The sequence below is a fragment of the Ixodes scapularis genome, unplaced genomic scaffold, assembly GCF_016920785.2.
Source record: "Ixodes scapularis isolate PalLabHiFi unplaced genomic scaffold, ASM1692078v2 ptg000460l_1___fragment_1__unscaffolded, whole genome shotgun sequence".
NCBI classification, from domain to species: Eukaryota; Metazoa; Arthropoda; class Arachnida; order Ixodida; family Ixodidae; genus Ixodes; species Ixodes scapularis.
This window is the reverse complement of record NW_024609981.1, coordinates 1,932,268-1,950,852: the sequence shown is the minus strand read 5'-3', so window position 1 is coordinate 1,950,852 and position 18,585 is coordinate 1,932,268. Positions and strand designations below refer to the sequence as shown.

The 18,585-nt window shown below is 45.4% G+C and overlaps 2 protein-coding genes across 2 annotated transcripts; both read right to left on the bottom strand.

Annotated features, from left to right (window-relative positions):
* Positions 1 to 1,586: 1,586 nt before the first annotated feature.
* On the bottom strand, positions 1,587 to 2,447 carry LOC115313189. Its single transcript, XM_042287814.1, has one exon. It carries the CDS (start codon positions 2,445 to 2,447, stop codon positions 1,587 to 1,589), a length of 861 nt encoding a protein of 286 aa, XP_042143748.1.
* Positions 2,448 to 5,031: 2,584 nt separating this feature from the next.
* Positions 5,032 to 6,177, bottom strand: LOC120842068 (the record flags this gene model as incomplete). Its single annotated transcript, XM_042287817.1, has 1 exon — positions 5,032 to 6,177. A coding segment is annotated over one exon (1,146 nt), but the record flags the coding sequence as incomplete, so codon positions are not given.
* Positions 6,178 to 18,585: the final 12,408 nt, after the last annotated feature.

Here is an 18,585-nt window from a genome sequence, read left to right as displayed (position 1 = left end):
ATTTTTTTTTGTGACATCCTGTATTATTCTTGATTTAATGATTTAAGCGCGCAAGTAGTGGCGCGCAAAAAATGAAAAAGATGCAAACGGGTAGAGTTTGACGTTTTATAACATATAGTGTAAGCACGCACATGGTACGCTGATTAAGACTGAGACAGCGCTAAATTTTACACTAGCGTTGAGCGTATTGGTAGTTAAGGTCTATCAAAGGCTAAAGCTTGTACACATATACTGCTCAGGCCATTATGTTTGAATGCTTCATAGTATTTTATTACCCTCATATTTGGTGTAAGTTCTCTCCTGATTGCTTACAACAGAAAGAAGGAAACATTTTAACGTTGGGTTGACAGAAAAACTCCACCTGCTGACAGCTACCAATCATCTCGGCGCCGATTACGAGTATTCACTGCATGCCAACGGTCGCGTGCTGAGAACGAGTTTTTCCTACGTGACTTCATACAATCGTAATTGTTCTTGACCAACAAACATGTTTGCTAAGGCAAGTGGTCACATGTGAAGCTTAGAATATTTTGTATTGATTGTGGCACACGTGGCAAGTTGCATAGGTTTTTTGTTTTTTTTAGAATCCACGAAATAGAATGCTCTTGGGTTACCTTGGTCTCTGATAATTCATGTAGCACACAAAAGAGCGCGAAATGAATCGCAGTGGGAAACGAAAACAATAATGATAAACAAGCGTGTAGTCACGCGAAATCTGAGGGCATTGCACATATACAGAAGGTAAGCTTTGTTTCACTAAATACATTACCAGTAAAGTATTTGGTTTTATCTTTCTAGCGAAGCGGAACATACAAGTGCGAGCATACTGCCCTGATCTATTTTTTCAGTGAACAAGCGCAACATCGCAAGCATCGAGTTCGTTTTTATAGCTCTTGGTACGCTCAAACCTTTGAAAACACAATTATAATCAAGTCTATTATTTCAATTATTTTTATTAAGTGCGCCTATTTTTTTTTTGTCTGTTGCGTACACGTGCCATTTTCTTAGTTATATAATATTTTCCAGAAGTCTGACACCTATAGTGTGTTTCATCATAAGTAAGAGCCGCATAATCAAAGATGTACCCTATTGAAAATTCCATCAAGCTACGTAATTTGGGACACTGACTGCCAGTCAGCAGCCCTGGTGGAACGTGATGGACCATCAGACGTCATCTGATGGTCCAACAGATGACGTCTGACTGCCACTGCCAAGGGAATTTCATGAACAAGGGCAGCATTTATATAAGAGTAAAGCTATACGCATTCATAAATATCGCCAAATGTCTCGATAAAACAAAATGTTCGAGAAAAAAAAAAAGAAAATAAAGCAGGACCACCGCGGCTCGAACCCACGACCGCTAGCGTACAAATCGGACACCTAAACCACTGTGCTACGCCTCCTTTTTTTTTTTTTTCTTTATTGCATGGAAGCACAGACACAGAAGCACATGGGACATAGTTGCAGTTTTGAAACGAGAATGCACTGAGATTATACAAGCTTATTCAGATACATTTTCACCAACAGTTTTACAATTCAGACAAATTTGCACAGCTCTTCGGGGGCGCAGGACTGACTCGGCTGCATCAGAAATCAGGAAACAAAAGGCACTTTTCAAGTCGCCAGTACCATCTTGGCTTTTCCCCGAGTTCATCAATGACACTTGTTACGTGATTGCATGTTTCGATAAAATTTGATTTGGTAGTCCTTGGTGGTTCAGCGTTTCTGTCTATCATGCGAGTCTTCCAGAGACTATGCATACCAAGCAAAATAAAAAAATCTGAGGGAAATGTGTCTGGATCTTTCACAGGAAGAAAACGAATAGAGTATGCGTTGATATAAAAGTCCTTTTTGATAGTCCTTTGAAGCACATCCCAGAAAAGGTATGCATCTGTGCAAAAAATAAAGCAATGCTCAATAGTCTCTGGCGTGTTGCATAAACGACAGTTGACCGACCACGGTACAAAAATTCCTTTGTCACGTAACCATGGCTTTACGGGTAGTGTGTTAGTATGAAGCTTAAAGAAAAATGTTTTTGCAGTCGGGGGAACGCGCATCCTGCGAACTCGTTTTAAAACATCTTGATCTGTACTGTTTGGATAGTGGCTGCGATATAAAGGGTCTGGAAATAGCGAATCTATTAGGTTATGGTAGAGCTCTTTTCTGGAAACGGTGAATAAATAATCCAAAGAAAAACGCACTTTCAAAAACTCAAAAGCTTCGACGACTTCTTTGAGAAAGCCAAAAGGTCGCGGCATTGCCACATGATCGGATGAAACAACGAGGTCAGGGAGGAGATCCATCAGGTGAGTTTGGAGAAAGGTCCTAATGAACGGCTGGGAAGACGTTCTGAGGAACATGAAACGTGAAACAATTTTCCGTACAAATAAGTGGGTTAAGCCTAGTCCTCCCGCTTCGATAGACCGAAACAGATTGTCGCGCCGCATTGGCTCCCATGAAGAGTCCCATATGAAGGTCGCAAATATCCTATGGAAACCCTGAAGGTGTCCTCGGGCACAGTGAATAACCTGAAGCACGTACCACAGTTTTGCGACTAGGAAGATGTTACATGCAGTAGCGCGGCCAAACACCGAAAGATGATTAGGCTTCAGCAAGTCGGCTCTGCGCTTAAGATTTTGGACACTTTCTGTCCAGTAGCGTGAGCTATTTCGAACACATTCTAGTGGCGCGCCAAGGTAAGTAGTTGGCACGCCAGACCACCCCATTCCTGCATAATCCGAGGGCGTTGTCCCCCAAGTCCCATACCAAAGTCCACAGCACTTGGAGGTGTTAACCAGCGCTCCAGCTGCCTTACAAAATTGCTGGGTTAATTGTAACGCAGCGTCGATACTTTGCTTATCAACACAGGAAAAAGCTACATCATCGGCATAAGCCAGAACTTTCACTTCATGAGATAACAATTTATAACCCTTTACGTCTGTACTTTTCAGTATACTTAAACACAGAGGCTCCAAATATAATGCAAACAGAAGGGGAGACAAGGGACATTCTTGCTTTACAGATGAATGAAGGGGAATTGGTTTGGAAAGAGCGCCGTTAGCTATTAATCGAGTTGTTGCTTCGGAATAACATATTTTTATACCGTTAAGGAGGACCTTTCCTACATTTATGTGTTCTAAAAGAGCAAACAAAAAGAAATGGCTTACGCGATCGAAAGCTTTCGCTAGGTCAATTTGAAGCATGGCTACTTGATCTTTTAAACTGTCGCAGCAATGAAGAACTGATCGCGCTACGTGAATGTTTGTCTGGATTGTGCGGCCTTTAATCCCGCATGTTTGGTGAGCTCCAACCACTCTTGAAATGGCACATTGTAAAAGTTTAGTAAGAATTTTGGCAAATATTTTGTAATCGACATTGCAGAGCGCTATTGGGCGATACCCTTCAACAGTCCTTAACGTGTCAGAGTCGGAGCTTTTTGGTATTAACACGGTGTGACTTTGATAAAACGATGGAGGTAACCTGCCATACTGAAGTGAAGCTGTGAAAAGTTCAAGGAGAAATGGGCATATCATGTCTATGTGTTGCTTATAAAATTCTGCTGAGAGGCCATCTGGTCCAGGTGCCTTCGAGCTAGGAAGAGACCCCACGGCCTGGCATATCTGTTTGAGAAAAAACGGTCTAGTAAATAGTTCGGAGTCCTCGTCACTCAAGCTGGGCAGCAGTGAAACGAGAGGCGCATACTCTTCATTTGATGGGGGGGAGACCTGACCAAATAAGTTTTGATAGTGTTGTGTGAATGTGGTCATAATGTTTTCGGTATTTCTTGAGTAAGCGCCGTTACATAGCAACTCCGGAATTTCTTTAGCTAAGGCGTGCCTGCGCTCGTCATCTAAAGTCTTTTTAGTAGGTTGTTCGGCCAATACAAGGCGTTGACATCTTGATCGCACAGCCGCTCCTCGGTAACGCTGAAGCTCGTGGCGTTGGAGCTCAGATTTGAGAAAGCAAATTTCCTCATGAAAACTACCTGGTTTTTCGCATTCCAGCTCATACAGTTCGTGAAGGCTATGTGTAACTGCACGCCTGTCAGCTTTCTCATGATATGCCTGAATACACGCACACTCAATTGCGATGTTTTTAGCTTCTTGCTTAAAACTATCCCACTGTGCAAAAATGGAAAGATCGGTATTACTACGAATAGCCATAAAACAGGTAATTAGTCTCTTATTAAAGTCATTGTTTTTAAGGATATTGCTGTTTAACTTCCACAGCGCCCATTTTGGTCTAGACATCTGTTTGCGTTTCTCGCCTAGCCTCACAGTTACAACACAATGGTCAGAGAAGGATACCGGCGTTACCAAATATTCAAACGTGTGTTCCAAAAGACAACTAGACACGTATATTCTATCAAGGCGTGCGTGGCCAGAACTTTGCAGGTGCGTGAAGCGATTGATGGACGTTCGAGAAGCACCGACGTCACTTAGGCAGTGTTGGCGCACAAGATTCTCGAGAGCGATACTGCTGTTGTCGCGTCTCAGACTGATCGTCGAGCGGTCGTGGGCTTCGCATACACAGTTAAAGTCGCCAAACAGGACAATACATTTGTCGGTGTCAAGAAAAGCATCTAAATTTTGGAAAAGTGAAAGTTGACTTGAAGAGTCATTATAGGCATAAACGCAAATCAGCCGCCAGTGAATTCCCTCTAAGTAAATGTCACAACAGATAAAACGACCTTCAGTGTCAACCGTGTACGAGAGCGAGGTGTAGTTCACGTCTTTGCGGAGAAAGAAGAAACAACCAGCCGATAGCCCCACAGCGTGACTCACACAAACTTCGTACCTGTGTAGAAAAGGCTGGAGCGCACTTGTTGTGGCCTCCTCCGACTCTATCTTTGTCTCCTGAATCGCAACAATGTCCAGCCGCTCACGTTGCAAGAGCCGACAAAGTTGTACCTGCCTCGCACGAGATCTTAGACCTCGGACGTTTAGTGTTGTGAAATTTAGGGGAATATTCTTAGCTTCTATCCGTCCTCATAGAGACCGCATTTCAGCGTTGAACGACACTCGCCACACTTTAGGTAGCTCCTGGCTTCGCGTTCGGCTTGGCACGGGACCCCGATGCCTTCTTTTTGGCGACGTCTCCGTCGCCAACACGGTTGAGTAGTGTTGAAGACCAGCTTGAACACGAAGGTGCCTCTGTGTCAACCGGTGCCGGTCGCTTGAGTGGTTGGCTGCTGCTCGAGGAAGGGCCGTCCTCGCTAACTGCGTGCTGAGGTGTAGTCGGAGCCTTGGAGACAATCGGTACGGGAGTCGCATCAGGTTCCACGTGCGCATTCTGTGTGGTGCTGGTGTTTGGGGATGCTGCAGGTTCCAACACTGGAAATTCTTCATTCTTGTCGATGTTTTGTGATGGCTGGATGTCTGTACTGTCCCCGGGCCTTGCGTCTCCTGAAGAATGGGCCGATTCTACAGGTGGCAATTCCCCGGTGACGTCAGCTACCTCACTGACGTCCATTAGGAGCTCCGCCGCTGTGTCATCTTCGTGTGTTTGACGTTGTCGTAACATGTCCGCATAGGTGGCGCCGTTGACACACTCCTCAGTTAGGTGACCATACCGCCGGCAGTTGGAGCACCTCGGTGTTCTACAGTAGCGTCGAATATGTCCCACTTTGTTGCAGCGCAAGCACAGCGGAGGTCGGCCAGGAATAAGGACGAGGCTCTGGCATCCGTAGACTTGAAGGAGATGTGGTATCTGACTGGCATTGACACTATCTCCTAACACCAGTACTACCTCTCGGTTTAGAGTCTCCATGTGCTCAAGCTCGCTGCACCTCCATTTTTCTCTCTTGATCGATCGCACTTTGCCAAACGGGGCGAGAGCTTCGATAACTCGTCGATCCTCTAGATGCTGTGGAAGCCAAAGAAGCTTTAGGTTTACTTCTTGCTTGTCCGGGTCAATGATGAGGCACTTTCGGCCTTTCACACGGAGCTCTCGTTGAGCGACGAGCTTTGCCTTGGTAACAGCGTTGACACACGTCAGCATCCAGACGTGAGACATCTGGAACTGTCCGAGGCTCACAACGTCCTTCAATTCGACGATGCCACGTAGGGCGTCTCGAAAATCAGGAGCTCGATACGGGCGCGCCGAGAGGTCCCCATGCAAGAAAACGGGATTCAGGCTCAGGTTACCTGATGTCAGACGTGGCAGGATTATCCGGTAGTCTTCTGTAACATTATCAGAAGTCATAACGTTTCCTCGGCCAGCGGCCGGTAAATTTTCCCCGGAGAACATGGAAAACGTGGCCGTTCGAAACGGCGTCTTCTTCTTTCTCCCTGTGCTACGCCTCCGCTACGGAAACTTGATTTGACTATTCGTTTTATACGAGACGCTTCGGCTGCAAATACAGTTAAGCCGTCAGCATGTTATGCAAAGCACTCGTACATCACTCGCCGTACTTCAGTTCTACTCACCTGCCATGCAGAGTACTTTCGCGTCGTAGAACGATCCTTTTCTTCGCGCGTCATCGGCCCAGTAGACCTGGTACACCTTGTCGTCTTCAACTACACCGCTAAACTCCCTTACATCGTCGGAACTCACAACGGGCTGGGTCTTGTCGAGTAGAAATTCTACTAAAACATAAGACATTGTAGAGCCCGGGCAGGATCGACAGGTTGGAGCAAGCGGGCAAACAAAACGAGTCGAGAGCGATCGTTCATGAAAGCTCGGCGAAGCCTCTATGGGCGAAGCGAAGCGCGAAGTGTCTTGTTCGGCGCTTCGGCGGGCTTCTGATCAAGGCTGTCAGTCGGTTGCGTGTCACATCTCTAACGTCAGCGGTTTTATGGGCTCACGTCCCGAAATCGTTTTCTCGTGCATAGATTACTTTTCGTATTCATAGATATGACGAAATAGTGGTATCCGAACGAACTTTAAGTAACTTTGACCGTACTTCTGTCTGCACGTCAAAGCTTTCTGACGTACAGTCAGAGGCAATCGATGTACAGTCAAAATCACCACCAGGACATCCTGATGGCATTTCGCGGCGGCCGACTGCCACCAGGAAACCATCAGAAAGCCGACAAGCGGGGTCTGACCGGAGTTTGACTGTCGGTCAGAGTAACTTGTTGGCCAATCAGACATGCTTGACGTACAGTTAGGCACAGTCAGCGGTCCACTAGAAAACATTGACTGCCAAACAGCGTTACATTAATGGATCTTTCCTTCGGGTAGACAAAAAAAAGAACGGGAACAAGCGAACACACGTTGAAAATGCAATGTAACGGCACATTCAAAATTAGTCGTTAGTTTTTTGGAGAGCAGCAGTTTCGTAGGGCGACGTTGTTACTGTTGAAGGTTATAAAAAGTGCAGTACAACTGTTAGCTCGGGGTCTTTAACGTGCATTACGCAGTATAGGTGGTACGCGATCGCACGACGGTAGGATGCAGATGGGCGACTGAACCCAGGGTCCCTGCTAAAGCCCCTTGATAAAGGCGTTTTTTACAAGTACCGCCAACCATTGTTGTAGAAACGCGCAAGACACGTGCCACGAGTGGGTGCTCCGCCGCCATTCGCTTTCAAGGGACAGTCATTTTAGTGCTGCGCTGCCATTTGCCTCCAAGGGCCGCTTGAGACACGGGCCTCGTGCACTGGCACCTTTGAGGTTATTTGAAAGACCAACGCAAACACATCGAGGGGATTTAGTCCCTACAGGTTTTGCAGCGTGAGCTCCGAGCTTTGAACGGAGCTCGCGCTCGAGCATTTCTCCACGTGTTCTGATCTGTGGTGCCACAACACACTCGGCCAACGATCCCCCGCCGCACTTGGTTTTAGCCTGTGAGCTAAACCAAATGAGCTACGCTTAGAGTATTGGCACCTTTTCCCGCGATATTAGTGTGGGCGCCGCCATCTTTGTGGTTAGTAACAAATCAAACGCAACTGCCGATCGTCATGATTCAAAAGTGCGACTTCCTCAGCATTAGTTTCGGTGTCAGGAAGCTTGTGTAATATTGCTTTGCTTTGTCGTGAATTGTTTAAACATTTGTGGAGGACGAAAAAGCGTTTCCTGTGATTTAAAAAGCTTCAGATAACTGACAACCGTTATTTCAAGCGCCAAGATGTGTATAAAGCGTAGCTTATTTAGTGGTTCTAGTGCAGCGCGACCGCATAGGCACAGAAAGAGAACGAACAGCTTGACCTCGCGCTCTTGGCACTGCTTCAGTGGCTTCATCCGCCCGTAGCGTTGGCTGCGCTCCGAACTAAGGTAAAGCAAAGCAAATATTTAGATCTTATGGTTTCACAAGCCAAACCAACAAAATCACTTAACTCGCCCCAATAAATAAATACAAAAATTGCGGGTTTATTTTGACTAATTGGAGATCTTTTGACGTGCAACCGAAATCTCAGATTGGCCTCTGTCGGCTTGCGGGCACCTCGGCCGATATTTAAACCCGACAAATATGAATTCATGGGCCAGCCCGTTGGCTCAGAGACACTGAGACGATTTAATGTTTTGTGTTTTGTTTTAATATCTTTGCTAGTTATGAGCCACAGAGGTGGGTTTTGAAACAAAATAAAGTCAAACCATTCCGACAAGCATAGTTTGATTGCGAAAATAATTTTTCCAAGTGATAAAAACATTAAAATGTTTTCGAATACGTGGCGGAATCTGAAATAGCAGAATGCACTTCATGGCGCCCATTTCATTTGGATCGCGTCGGGAATGTGTACCGACGCTCAGTAGAACGCGCGCAAAAGTAGCTGTGGTGCACCCACAACCTCGCGCTTGTTGTTCTGACATTCCGGTTCGCTCACTGCGGGCATCCAGGCATCTGACACCCTGACATCTGGCGCTTTTTCTGTGTTTCACGTGGCGTTCCAAGCGGCACGCGACGGAAGATGCGCATCAAGCTGTTCTTGAACACGTGTCGCCATCTGTACTTTATATTAAGAAACTACAATCTGCCGTAACTGAATGGGAAACGTTTGAGGTTTTATAACACTCTTAACGTGTAATATATCAGCATGAAAGTTCTGGAAATTGTAATATCGAAGGAGGCTTCATAATTTAATGTCTCGTTATTTTGATTAGTTGACGTGATTCCGTTTTTATAGCGCCATAAAATAATACCATTTTAAACTTTGTTTTTTATGTTAAAATATACATTAGCTGTACAGTTCGTTGCTTACTTTTTTAATTTATTACATCCAACCAAACTTCCACGTAAAATATTGTGGACAATGGGACGTTATAACTCGAGAAATAATTTTTTCAACATTAGAGACTGTGGTCTATTAAACGATAAATATTTAACTAACAACTAAAAGTAATTGCAATTTCTAGACATTAAAAGATTGTTGAAAAACAGCTCTTTAATTTGACATTAACTTTATAATTGTAAGATACATAGAACGAAAGTTATAAGCCATCAAAAAACACCAAAACGTCATGTACGGTGGGGTTGCACCTTAAGGACGAAGCTCCAGGCTAGCCATGTCCGTATGTCCGTCCGATGTCCGGCGTCGGGTGCTCGTGTAGGGAAAAAGCACACAAAAACAAACGCATCTCCACGTGCATGGTGAATGATGTTGATTGGGGTGAAGCTGTGGTGGTGCTTGTCTGCGTAGACGCTGAGCCGCAGCATGCCGAACCTTTCGTTCGTTTTCATCCATGTCAGACCGAGAATGTGTGGTATGGAACGGGGTTTTATACGCGTTTGAGCACTTGACCGCAGCGTGACATGGATGAAAACGAACGAAAGGCTCGGCATGCTGCGGCTCAGCGTCTACGCAGACAAGCACCACCAGAGCTTTGCCCCAATCAACATCATTCACCACGTGGAGATGCGGTTGTTTTTTTCCCTGTACCTTTGTATCGAAGCATATTTGGTAACGGTCCGGAACAATATGTTTTGAACGTGAGAAGGAAATGCGAGTGTCACCGTCTGCAAAAACCTTTTTTTTTTAACTTCACACTTCCACGTTACCTGTCAAGCCTCTGCGTCAAGAAAAAGGCATTTTCGTTCCGTGGTCAGTGAACTGCCGCCTTCGACACCAACCGGACACTATAGAACATTGTTTTATTTTCTGCACTGAAGCTTACCTCTTCTGGGAAGTGTTCCAAAGAACTGTGAAAAAGATTTAAATATAAGTGCCTACACAATCCGCTTTCCTTTAAACCCGAATGACAGCTTCCCTTATGATCTGTTTACACTGATGGGTTTGCATAGTCTCTGGAAAACGAGAATGATTGACAGAAATGCTGATGCTCCCCGGACAACAAAGACGAATTTTATAGAAACTGTATCACATGTACGAGATGCATTTGACCATATCGGTAAACGCCCAGACTGGTATGCTCTCTTAAGTGGATGCATTCATCTTCCGGATTATAAGACGTATTATTTTATTAAAAAAACGCCTTTCGTTCCAAACCCATGCTTAACCGCCAGACTGGTCAAAGTCATAGAAATAATAGAACACCGGACTATATTTTTTACACAACCTAGACGTCAGTTGTCACGTACATAAAGTCACCGCGACCCGACTTGTTGTCACAACGCCATGCGACATCAGGACGACGCCTTGACGCCAACGTCGACGTTGACAACGTGCGTTAGACATCAAGACTGCGTTCTGACGTCATATTGCGTTGAGAACGACGACGAAGTTGACGTTGATGACAACGACGACAACGTCACGGGACGTCAAGATGACGGCGTCGTTGTCAATGTGACGTCATAAGGACGCTTGTTGTCAGTTCGTCGACGTCGTTGTCAACATGACGTACACAACTCGACGTCACGAAGACGTCCCGACAACTTAAGGACGTCGACGCTAACGTCATCGTCGACGACGTTACACGACGTCAGGACTTCGTCGTGACTGCGCGTCGACGTTGATGCTGGCGAAGGCGCCGACGTTACACGCCGTCAAGACTTCGCTGTGACGTTGACGTTAACGATGACGTCAAAACGACGTTAACGTGACGTCATAGCGATGTTTGACGTTGCGTGGTGCGTCGACGTCAACGCCGGAATCGACGACCACGTTCACGTCGTCCTCGACGCGGCGCGCGACGTCATGATCGTGTTGCAACGGCGACTTGATGTCGCGTAACGGCGTCGTCTCAACACGACGCGATGTCACGACTGCGTCACAACGGCGACTTGATGTCGCGTAACGGCGTTGTCCTTAACACGATATCATGACTGCGTTACAACGGCGACTTGATGCAGCGGAACGGCGTCGTCCTCGATGCGACGGGATGTCACGACGGCCTTACGACAGCATCTTGGAGTCGCATAACGTCGCAGTCGACGATGACGTCGTGGCGTCGTCGTAACGTCACGTCGTCGTGTCGTGGTACTTTGACGTTACCTCTGACGTCAAAAGCATAAAAAGTACGATATAGCCTTTAAGGGGCTATATTGCTCATAAGACCCTGACCTGTGTCGTTGCTCGATCGCACGTAGCGAAGCTGGCGCGCTGCGATCGAAGTGGCTTGGTTTCACTTGATTGCTTTCCACATTTTGAGGTGCAACTGAAAGGACTAGCAGAGCCTGTAGCTCGTCCCACACGTACTTTCTAGTACAGTCTAATCTAGCTCAGTGCTGCTCTGTGCCGCCCTGACCTTTCCAAGGGCTGGACGTTGCACGTGCCTCGTGCATCGACGCACCTTGCGCTATTTTTAAAACATGAAGAGGCTTAGACTCCTGTTTGCCGCTCTAACTTTTCACTTTCGGCGGCCGCGTCTCGTAGCGATGGTTGTACGAGTGTCATTGCGGGGAACGTTTGTTCAAGCCGCTCGTCGCTCTACTTCGTCTCAGCTTAGCATGGACTACTGTTGGCCGGACCAGAGCCGTATATGTAGAGAGTTTGGCCATTCGTTGGGAAGTATAGGAGACAAATGAAGCGGCGCCATTGGCCGAAAGCGGGCTGGGCGTGTTCCAGGGCGTCTTCAGAAATTTAAATGTGACCAACCAGAAGCCGGAAATAATACCCTGGCGGTGGTCGCGAGAAACAAACCTGATAACTGCATCGGAGTAACTTTCAATGGCTGAAAATATGGTACACGTGATGTTTCAATCACACTCATCTAAAATGATGGTGGAAGAGTGCGACTAGCGGAAAGATCGACATAATCCTTACGCCAAACGCCGAGCGCCGGGAATCTGCCGTCAGAGCGGTCACACTCTGTCCGCGCAAAACAGAGTTGAGGAGCGCATTCGTTTCTTACATCTTTCTGCATGATCATGATGAAACAACACGTGCACCCTATTTTCAACCACAAAGAATTACTACACTTCACTCTTACGCACTTATTAAAACCATATACGAACATAGACCTTCGATGATCGATCGGCTCAGAACTATTTCTCGCTACCACCGCTGGGAGATTCTTTTCGGCTTCTGGTTGGTCAAGAGAGCACGCCAAGCCCTCTTTCCGACTCTGCCGCAAAACCCTGACTCTGCCCGCGCCTCCCATTGACCAAACTCTCTACATATACGGCTCTGGGCCGGACGTGCTAAAATCGCGAGCGAATTGCCAAAAAAATTGGGTTGTGTGTATGTTTATACAGCCTAGAACTTGGTCTGCCTCACAGGGGCGACGAGTCTCCCAGCTGTAGCTGGACGGCGTCTCGGCGGCTGCGCGAGCGCTCGTGCGGTGCGAGGGCCAGTTAGGGCAGTCAAGGGTGGCGTCTCGCGCTGGCACAGCCTTGGCGGTTAGTCCATGCTAAGGTGAGACCAAGTATAGGCATAAAGACGTTCGTCCTCGTTTGAGTTTTTGCGCTTCGTTATCTAGTGATTGTAAGAAATATTGTTGGGGCGGTGACGCGAACGAAAACCATGGCAAAAACGCTAATCGTTCATCAGTGTGGTTAAGAATGGCAGGCGCAGCTGGTCTCACACCGATAAAATTAAAAACGCAGCGTACCTCGATAAACAGTTTAATCGAAAGGACGGCACAGTTTTGGCCAAGTATGCAAGATGCGAGTGCGTGTATCCAAAGCGGGAAACAATATTTTGCGTCGCATAAAAATACCTTTTTTCTTCCTTTCGCACTCTAAGCCTCCGCCGAGCAGTTCAAAAATGGTGCATTCTGCGCACAGAAGCTTTCCACAAGCCAGCCATTTAATGCCTTTGTCTCATGAAAAGGTCATAGCATTTCCATCGAAAGACATTTGTGCGATCGGTGAATCAGCTCGAACTCCCGAGTAAACGTCGCACCTGAAACGCGCCGTGTAAGGAGCGCACTCTCGTACAAGTTCCCGAAAAAAAAAAAAAAGTGATCGATTACAATTCCTCTCGCTTACACACGCATTCAGTTAGATTACTCAATTGCTTGGGACGGAAAGTAATTGTCTGTTGCTTGAAAAAAGTAACCGTTACTTCTCCGATAACTTCACATTTTTTAAACGGCAGAGTTTTCTGCCGGTTTGAACGCGGGTCGTTCGTACTCTCCATTATCGGATTAGAATCACCGATTCACGACCTATTTATCTTCATCCAATAAATGTAGTAAAGCACCCTCTTGTCGGAGACTTGGATTCAGGATTCCCTGGTAGGGCAACTTCTACGCACACAGGGCGTTGTTAGGTAATTCAAGGAAAACATATTAACGAGTACAAGCTATCGTAGCACTTACAAAAGTAATCAGACACCTCTCGGGAATACTTTCTAATAAACGTAATCAAGTGATTAGGCAATTACCCGAAAAAGTACTGTCGAGACCGGTTATAACGAAGTCAAAATCGGAAACCACTTCGATATATATATATATATCAGTGTGTCGAACCGAAAAAAATACGGGTTCGGTTACGGTTCAGGTTCAGGTAAATTAATTTTGTTCCGGTTCAGTTCCGGTTCGATTAATTCGACCCGCGAACCGGTTCGCGAACCGGTTCGAGGCGCTGAACCGGTTCGCGAGCCGGCTCGGAAATTATAAATGACAAATTGCAACATCAAAATAAATTACAAATAAAACATCTGAAATCAGCAGGACACCGATGAAAACAAATGAAAAGTAGTCGAAACTAATAGTGCATAACGTTTATAAAAGCCAATACAAGCGGCAAACAACGACTGTCTGATGACAGGGCTGTCTGTCACGGGCGCTAACTCCAGCGTCTGCTGTGCGTTGGTTTGAGCGCACGCGCCCGCTTGAGTCCCATGACTACGCTGGGCAGGCGACGGAAGCAACAGAAGCTCGGCAGATCCTTTGTCAAATTCGAAAGTGCACGCAGCTTCGCTTCTCCGCGAGCGACTAGGGTTTGTATCCCTGTTGTTTTTTTTCCCCGCATTTATCGAGTTTCCGGTACGAAGAAATACGGCATGTAAATCTTGACACTTCATAGCTCGATATACTCTGACCGGTGGTTGGGGCAGCAAAGAGCAGATATAATCCATGAATGCTCATTTCAACTGTAAATAAAATTTCTTTCCCTCCCTCAAACATTATCAAATTCCACAGCCTTTTCTTTTCTCATTCCGATGGAAGCAAGCTTCAAGAACTCGCACGTTCTAGAAACGTGTTATGAAATGAGCACACAGCCGCATTTAGGATTTACGAGATTGTAGAAAAATGAAACCCCGTGACGCGATTTTTTTTTTTTTTTGCACAGCCTTTTAATTCTTTTTCTTCCGTGCTAGCCGCGACCAGCCCAATATACTGGTTCCTATGTCAAGATTCATGAATGCAGCGTTTGTCAAGATTCATGGATGCAGCGTTTATATTTCTAAGACTGAGTGGAGAAGAAAGATATGTAAGCGAGGTGTGTGTCAGTTGACGGCACTTAAAAAATAAATGACATTGATAGCACATTCATTGTCAACAGCGCGTGGCCGAACCGTTTTGACATGAGCCGGTAACCGTGATTTTTTTTCCGGTTCAGTTCCGGTTCGGGTTCATCGCGATAACACTATAACGGTTCGGGTTCGGGTTCAGTTCCGGAAAAAATACCGGTTCGGTTTCGGTTTTCGGTTCGGTTCGGTTCCGGTTCGACACCCTGATATATATTCGCGACTCCAGCGACCTATAGGGGGCGCCACCACCAAACAAACATGGCGGCTGAGTCCAGGTCGCGTCGGCTCGGCCGCGCCGCCTGAATGGGTGGCGCATTCAATTTAACAAATTTTCTTTTGTTGAATGCCCAATTTTATGGGTATTTGAACTGAGACAGTTAAGTGTAGCCGGTGCGCATAAACTTGCCGAGCATAGTTTTGTTTTGCCGGTGTTTTTTGTTCTTTTCTTGTCAAACTTTCGTTTCGGAGACTTCGATCAAAACCGAAGCTATGTGCTCCGGAGAAACGGTAATAGACTCTAATTAGTTTTGATCATCTAAGGAAAGCGGCGAGGGCTACAAAATTGTTCCATCGAGAGTAACTTTTAGCTAACTCGCATGGCCTCGACCATGCGACTTATCTGTCCGCGAAATTGAGCTATGTGCCTGTCCGCGTTTCAAGAAACAGCTCCAGTCGTGTGCTCGGTCAAGAACACAGGCTGCAGGAAAATTACAAAAATTAAGCAAGCGCTTCTTGAGCCAAGGAGCATGTCAACTCGCTGGCGCTTCACTAAGCAGCTGATACTCGTATTTTAATTCAGGCTTTAGTAGCAATCGAGAAGTCATTTTGACGAATATGCGGATTATGTATTATATTACGTACTATGTCCCAGTAAAGCGATATTAGTATATTCTTCGGGTTGAACTATGAACTCAGTTAACTAACTATTAGGTGAACTGCTGAATGAAAGTATATTTGACAGACAGAGAGATACTACTTAAACTTAGCCAAATAGTTCTAGCCGGTAGAACGGAGACGAGTGCGGACAAACTGAAGAGAGTCTTCATTGGAGAATCACGCAGAACCTCTCTGGTATTGAACTTGACTTCGAATCCTGAACGTATAAAATGAGTATTTTTTGTGGCCGGTCAACCTCAGCAATGTAGACGTATATTGCTGCTGGCTTCGACAGGGGTTATAATATAAATATTGGAGGCGCGATAGATCCTATGACGTGACAGCTTCTAACTTTGCGAGACGCGTCCCCCACCTTTTGAAAGCAGATAATTTCCCTCATTAATCATATGCAGCGAGCAAGTTTTCTGAATCAAGTAATTGCGAAATTAGCCCAACTCCTTCAATGTGGTCTTTTTCGGCGAAAAGCCGCCAAGATGAATAGCCAACGCACCGACCCGCGTTAGTGGCTCAAATTAACTTGAAGCTAATCGAGCACAACCAAACTCAAGAAAAGCAGCTATCGAACCTTCCCATTCACTTGACTGCAACATTGGTGTTCCCTCCAGTGAAACACTTCGTCTGTCGACCTCAGTCCACTGTTCTACATTCTTATAAAGAAACCATTTATCAGTTACCAAGCAGTCGTCACTTTGAATGTGATTAGAGACAGACGAGAAATCAAAACGTTTTTCCGTGATTCCTCCTCATCCAAAAAATTGAAAGCACGCGACCGTGTGTTGTGGAGTAAACGGGCTTTCAAACACGTGATGGAAAGAAACAATCTATTGAGGCTTCACCACACTAATGAACACTCAGGCAAACTTTAAAAAATTACGGACCCTCGTCAAATTACATTGCTCGACCCGCGCCGACAGCACGTGTCCGCGAAAGCCATCAGAGACGCGGCGGGGCGCGGAGCGACCTGGACCGACTGGTTCCCGGTTTTCCCGCTTGGCGGCGTCCGTTTTGCTGGAGTCGCGAATACATATAAGTCAAAGATGCGTACTGGGACCGCTTGAACCGCGTAATAAACTTCGAATTAGTAACTCCGACAGTACGCATTTTTGACTTATTAACCTTTCCCGGTCCATTGTTTTTATATTTACCTCACTTTACCTATATATATATATAAATATATATATATATATATATATATATATATATATATATATATATATATATATATATAAGTCAGAGATCCGTACTTGCGGAGTTGCTATGCTAGGAGTTTATTGCATGTATTTCGACAGTTTCGCCGAGAGGCTCGGCTTCGTCAGGAGATGCCATCTCCTGACGAAGCCGAGCCTCTCGGCGAAACTGTCGAAACTGTATATATATATATATATATATATATATATATATATATATATATATATATATATATATATATATATATATATATCCTAGCATAGCAACTCCGCAAGTACGGATCTCTGACTTATTACATTTTCCCGGTCCATTGTTCTCAAGCTACTCTGCCTCACCTATATATATATATATATATATATATATATATATATATATATATATATATATATATATATATATACCGGGTGTTTTTGCGAAGACTTTCAAAAATCCTAAAAATTAGGGCGATTGAAAAAAGAAGAAACTCTCTTCGGGAACAAACTACCAGCCACGGCGGACGTCAGGAATTGCCAAACACCTACTAATTAGCCAGATAATTAATTAAAACTTGTTAATTAACTTTTTAATTAGTGGAAATAGAGATATGATTCCAATTAGAAAGTTGCTGAGCGTTATCGAAAACCACTGAATCAGTCATTTTCAGAAAGACTTTAAGCGCTTGAGAAGAGTAGTAGCGCACTAAAATTACCACTCGTGGAGCAGGTACAAGGCTGGGGCTAGATAAGAGGAGGAAAAATCGCGCGGGCGCCTTACCGCAAACGCTAGCCTTGTACCTGCTCCACGAGTGGTAACTTTAGTGCATTGCTATGCTTTTCAGGTGCTGAAGATCTTTCTGAAAATGACTGATTTAGTGGTTTTCGATAACGCTCAGCAACTTTCTAATTGAAACCATATGTCTATTTCCCCCAATTAAAAAGTTAATTAACAAGTTTTAATTAATTATCTGGCTAATTAGTAGGTTTTTGACAATTCCTGACGTCCGCCGTGGCTGGTAGTTTGTTCTCGAAGAGAGTTTCTTCTTTTTTCAATCGCCCTAATTTTTAGGATTTTTGAAAGTCTTCGCAAAAACACCCGGTATATATATATATACATCCGCTATTTCGTTATAACCGACTCCGATTATAACAGGGTGCAAAAGGGAATGGGAAATCGTTATTGCCACGTTGTAGCCGCTATTTCGTTATAACCGACTTCGTTATTACCGGCCTCGACAGTAACAGTTTACGAATAATTTTAGTACTCGTAATGAGAAGCGTACTAGTCTGCTGTGATCAGGACTGCAAGCGCTGATTTGACCGATCGCTGAGACGTCATTCGATGGGAAGGACACTGCACATCCTTAGAGCCACTATGCGTAACCTACACTTCGGAGTAAGGACACTTCAGCCATCTTGGTGCCGAAGATCATTGTTACCAGTTAGTAACCTGCAGTACATTCAAAGTCACAATCTTTATGTTTCTTTATTTGGAGAGGAAGGCTGGAAAAAACGGCAACTCTGTTGCTGCTTGACAAGTGGCACTTTGCGATTTAAGTGAGGTAAAGCAAAGCGAATGCCTCGTGTACCGTTCCTTGCTGACAAGAGTTCCCGACACATCAGTTCCTAATGCGAACGACGCTCGCTGGGAGAGGCACTGCCATGTTTCCCCGCCGCCCCTACTCTGCCGGTGACGTGACATAAAATCCCCCCCCCCCCCCCCCCCCCCGAAGGGAAATGTTGCTAACCTTTCTGTCGCGATTAAAG